Source organism: Lycium ferocissimum, chromosome 10 (assembly GCF_029784015.1).
Source record: "Lycium ferocissimum isolate CSIRO_LF1 chromosome 10, AGI_CSIRO_Lferr_CH_V1, whole genome shotgun sequence".
NCBI classification, from domain to species: Eukaryota; Viridiplantae; Streptophyta; class Magnoliopsida; order Solanales; family Solanaceae; genus Lycium; species Lycium ferocissimum.
Window position 1 is genome coordinate 19,571,533 of NC_081351.1, and position 5,575 is coordinate 19,577,107.

A 5,575-nucleotide genomic window follows, 5' to 3' on the forward strand; every position below is an offset into this window, starting at 1 on the left:
TGTCTCAAGGAATTTGAAGTAATACGTACTCCACTACTTTTTTCCCATTCATAGTTCGAATCTAATTTGATGCTCGATTAATTTGATGTTGTGTTGCGTAAGGTTTGTTAAAGCGGAAACCGCCCTACTAGAAATTTTTTCACTCATAGAAATTGAACACAAAATTTTTGATTAAGGGTGGAGGGATCCTATCCATCCAACCATGATTTTTAGTGGGTTGTATTACACTACTTTAAGATTCTTTTTATAACTATTATGTCCCCAAAACTTAAGCAGATAAAAAGAAATTTCACAAAAGAATATGTTACAAGTTTGAGGTGACAAATTGTCAAAAGTTCTACCTAAAGACTAAATTGCTTATATACTTCTCTTCTTCCTTTCTTTTCATTCAAATCTGGAACAGTTCTATTTATTCAACAAATTGAAATATGTTATTGTTTTTACACCTTGGATCGACTATTGGAGATTAGTATTTGACTTTTCTATTTTATACTAATACTAACACGCAATCTTTTTTGATCGACAATTTTCTTTAGTATGGCAAAGCGTGACGTTCACTTGTAAAATGCAAATCATGACTAGGATTTAAAATCAAACAAGTAATGTCAAAATGTCCCAATAAGAACACGAAAGGACAATTTTCTTTGCTTATTAACTACAACATAATTTCTGCTATCTTAACGAAACACGAACATTAAAAAAGATTAAGATATATTTACACATTGACACATTAGTCTGACGTGATAAAATTTACTCTTTTATCAAAGTTGGGGGATGGATAGGATTTCTTACCCTACGGAGGTCTCATAGTCGAACCTCAGGTATAGAAAAAACCTAATCAGTGTTTTAAGAGGCAGGGGCGCGAGGAGAGGTGAGACATAAACCTTGAGACACGGGGCGTAAGTTCCATGGATCTACGGGACGTATGTCTCGTGTATCTTCAGTTTTATAATTTTATTACTAAAAATAAGCAAAAGTAAAATTTTCATTTAAATTCTGCAAATAAATTCAAATAAACCACCAATAATATAAAAATAATTATTATAATTATTATTTGAGAAAGGGAACAACACAAAAAATGATAATAGTCTAGATAATCTTTAAAATGAAATCTTCATTCACTTCATCATCATTCTCCAGATCTATTAGTCCTTCCCAACCTTAATTAATATTTGCACTGATTTTTATTTATATATTCAAAGAAGAAGAAGGGCAAAAAGTGTAAGAGCAATGGAAATAAATAAATAAAGTTGCTTTATGAATATAGTGCTGTGAAATCTCTATCATATCAATTTCAAACATAATCATCTAAAAAATACTATTTATGGCAATGTTATTTTCTATGAGAGTTGCTTTCTTTATTTATATATTTTAGGAAGAATCACCACAACATGATAACATAAAGTATAAATATCATTACATCAATAATAAAAATCATAATCTATAGCAAAAATACTTTAAAAAAAAATAAAAATCAAATTTATCGCCGGGGCGTATGACTTTATGCTCAGGGCTTACGCTTTTGCGCCCGGGACTTATGCCCAAATTCTAGGGCGTACGCCCTATGGATCTGCGCCTTTCATTTGCGCTCAGAGCGTTTTTAGTATGCCCCGTCTCCGGCCTCGCCCCGAGACTCGCCCGAAAACGAAAACGCCGTTGAAAATAGTGATCCTAATCGCTGGCGCTTCCCTCTTTAATTAACCTTATGCGATACAAATTCAAATTAATCGAGGCCCCATTGGGCACAGGAAATAGAGTGAAAAAACAAAAACAGAAAAACTCACCTACTCATACAATAGCATGTATCAACACTCAAGCCTATCGTTAACAATCCATTAGCTGCATGCAATAAGGTTTTACTTTAGGTTTATAATTTTGTATACAGCTCAATGTGAAATTTGAATGAGATACATCTTTCATTCTTTTTTAATTAAAGTTTAAATAATTGAGGTTACACAAAATCAGAGCAAGAAAAGAAAAAGTGGAATCTTCAATCTTCATGCATATGCGTGTTTGGAACATTTTGAGGTCAGCTTTGAGTGGTTGATTTTTTCAATTTCCATATCGATTATGGAGAAATAGAGATTGAAGGTGTTGTCGTGCATTTTGAAGCTAGCAATTACTCCCTCCGTTTTAATTTATATAATTTTTTTATTCGTTTGTGTCAAATAGAATGATCACTTTGTATGTTTGGAAACAATTTACGTTTATGCAATAATTTATAGCCAAACAAAATATATGTGACCCATTTAACACAACAAGTTTAAAAGTCTTCTCTACTTTCTTAAACTCTGTGCTTAGTCAAATGGGTTCACATAAATTGAACAGAGGGAGTATTTAAATTAAAGGCCAAATAGGTAAAGATTCCTTTAGAACTTTGTATTGGGCAATTTGCACGATTGCCCTAATTCGGGGGTGGTCTTTAATTTTTGGCCCTCAAATTGCTGGTCTTTAATTTTTGCCATTAGCCTAAAATACTCTAAGGTTCTGGGTTCGAACCCTTCACTCAGTCAAAAAAATAGTAATTCGCAAGACAGAATTTCGTAGCAAAGTTAGGCCCATTTGGGCAAAGTTAGGCCTTAATCTTGTAGAATTACAGAAGAGGAAAAAAAATCTGCCTTGCAAAATTTCGCAAGGCAAAAGTTTGTCTTAAGGCAAACTTCTGTCTTCAGGTAGAATTTTCGCGAAGCCTTGCCTTGCGAAATTATCTTTTTTACTGAGCGGATATTCAAACGCAAAATCTTGGGATATTTCCGGCCACTCTTTTAAGTGAAGGACAAAAATTAAGGACCAGCAATTTGAGGGACAAAACTTAAAGGCCGGCGCCTTTGAAGGCCAATCCGTGCGAAAAAAATGCTTTGTATTCAGATAACCTAATGGGCTATGAGGCTTGGGTTAAGGCAGTTAGGCTGAAAGTAGAATTGGGCCATTTTTTGTTGAGTCCATGTTGGGCTATCTGTTTTTCCCTTTTTCCTTTTCCTAAACTAATGATCTGTTTGGCTACCATAAGGGAATTTGAGTTTTAACTAGGGCTGGGCATAAATACCGAAAATCGAGAATATGAATTAGTGTAAATTCACTTCTAATATCATATCAAAAAAATCGAATTGAAAAAACTGAAACCGAACTTCAAAAAACCGAAAGGACCGGACCGAACTAGTTTGGTTCGGTATTCGGTGTCCACCTTCAAAAAATCGAAACCAAAATAGCCGAATTGAAGTTTGATAAAACCAAACCGAAGAACCAAATGCCCACCCCTAGTTTTAACAGCATTTTTTCCTACGTGAGTGTTGTGACTTGTGATGGAGTGATAAGTACTCATTCATTTTTAATCAGATGTCTCGCGAATCTCATTCATTTTTAATCAGATGTCTCGCGAATCTTGGGTATAAAACCACCTTTGTTTGGGAATGCTTTACACCCCAACGTGAGACTTTACGACGCGAATTCAGATATAGTCGAGCTCCAATACGGATACTGAATATTGAGAGGGAAACCACAAAAAAAAAAAAAAAAAAAAAAAAAAAGAATTGGGGTGTGGGTAAGAGATATTCCAGAAAAATTAACTCAACTTTTCATACATAGCAAATATATTTTTCTGGTTTTGACAGCTCAGAAAAAAAAACACAGTCCAAAGAATTGAAGATTACAAATCATGAGTTACAAAAAGAAGACAAGACACACTAATAGAAGCCAACACCACAAAAGGAAACACAAAAAGGTAAATAGTACAAATATGAAGAAAAAAAAGTTGATACAATAATTATATGTTAATAATTAGGTGAGATATGAAAGCACCATAATTACTAAAAACCCCATACCAATTTCCATAAATCCCATCCATCTCCTTCTGTCTCCTCCATTACTCTTATCGTTTGCTGCGGTACTTGCTGGTTTTGCATTGGAGTTTCCACTAACTGTATAACAAAATAAAGAGAGGTCAGAAATGGAAATTTTTTTTTAGTACTCCCTCTATTTCATTTTATACAATGGTATTTGACAGAACAAAATTTAAAAAGGAAGAAATACTTTATAACACATATCAGAAATACTTCTGGTCTTAATTAAACACAAGATGATATTTCTATAGCTATAACTAGTGGCGGAGCCAAGGGAATTCATCATCTACCATATGTACATAAAAAATAATTTTGATCTTATATATACAGTGTAAATTTTCGACGAATGGGTTTTATTAAAACATGACTTTCCGTCAAAAATCCGTCGGAAATGTTACGGACGAGTCAAATTCTAACGAATTTCTGACCGGCCATCCATAAGAAATTCCCCTTTTTTTTAGTAGTGGGGGTAATTCGGATGAACTCTCTTCAACTCTCTAGCTCCGTCGCTGGTTATAAGAGCATGTCATTATGGGTAAAATGAAAAGTTAAAACTAAAAATGTTTAATGTATAACATTTTTAAATAGACTAAAAAGAAAAGAGTGTGGTATAAAATAGAACATATAGAATACAAATAACAAGACAGAAGCAAGGCATTAATTTAGATTTAGTAAAACTTAATTAGATTGATTTTTTCTTTTTCATTTTTACCTGATGCGGATGGAGCAGTAGTACTTCCTTTTGCACTCTTTGCAAAATCTTGGAAAACCTTAGCATCTGGTGAATTTGGTGCCAAATGCAACAAATCTGCAAAAATAAATCACAACTCCAAATGTCAGAATAAATCTACGTATAATATATTTCGTGCCTTATTTTTCAGGTCACTAATTTTACTTTAATGTGTAGTTATTCGTAATTATCTTTTATGTTGATCAACAACAACAACAAAATACTCAGTGAAATCTCACAAGTGGGGTCCGGGGAGGGTGACGTGAACGCAGTCATACCCTTACTTTGTGAAGGTAGAAAGGTTGTTTTTGATAGACTATTGACTCAAGTTAAGCATATCAAGAATCAAGTACGTAAAGCAAATACAGGAAGCAACAATAATCTTCAATGTTAATTGATCGATATTGTAAATTTTTTTTCTTACAATATCAGTGCATAGAAGCTAATTAAACGCTTAAAAAGACATGTGTCATGTACTTACCGAGGCACTTAGATACATTAGCCACATCAGGGGGAGAATGACATAGAGTAGGAAGGCTTAATGCACGAGTAGCATTGATCTTAAGACCAAGGCTAGGATCATCTCTATCTTTCACCAATATACAAAGACATTTTTTGCTTTTGTCTAGCACTTCTTTTAAACCAGTGCAACAATCTGGTGTGGGAGCTTTGGCTTGTCCGCTAGCATAAGGAAGACACGTGGCGAGACCGACGAGTTGATTGGCACATTCTTCTTTATCTTTATCGACATCCGCCCTCGAAAAACCGAGTAATAAGATCAAGAAGAAGAAGAAGAAATGAAGTTCAAAAGTCACAAGTTTTTTTGAACTCATTGGAACAATTTTTGAGGGAATAGTTTGGGAGTATGAAAGAAAGATGTATAGACAAATGAATAAGTGATGGGTAAGTTTGCTTTCTATGCTTTTCTTGTGACAATAATTGCCTAGTGTTGTGATGTGTACTGAAAGAATGGGGGCAAATAGGTGTGGTGGGAGATAGAAATAAA

At 34.0% G+C, this 5,575-nt stretch overlaps 1 protein-coding gene across 1 annotated transcript; it reads right to left on the reverse strand.

Moving 5' to 3' along the window:
• Positions 1-3,618: 3,618 nt before the first annotated feature.
• On the reverse strand, positions 3,619-5,575 carry LOC132035168 (non-specific lipid transfer protein GPI-anchored 14). Its single transcript, XM_059425459.1, has 3 exons — positions 5,051-5,575; positions 4,552-4,647; positions 3,619-3,917 (listed from the first exon to the last, which is right to left on the reverse strand). Exons 1-3 carry the CDS (start codon positions 5,400-5,402, stop codon positions 3,778-3,780), a joined length of 588 nt encoding a protein of 195 aa, XP_059281442.1. The 5' UTR covers positions 5,403-5,575; the 3' UTR covers positions 3,619-3,777.

Bases quoted from the DNA above. Each gene is read 5' to 3' on its own strand.
- LOC132035168 (XM_059425459.1), bottom strand. From the start codon at position 5,402: ATGAGTTCAAAAAAACTTGTGACTTTTGAACTTCATTTCTTCTTCTTC. The intron at 4,648-5,050 runs GTAAGTACATGA...TTATTTTTGCAG, and splicing joins TAATGTATCTAAGTGCCTCG to ATTTGTTGCATTTGGCACCA. The intron at 3,918-4,551 runs GTAAAAATGAAA...TTTGTTATACAG, and splicing joins TACTGCTCCATCCGCATCAG to TTAGTGGAAACTCCAATGCA.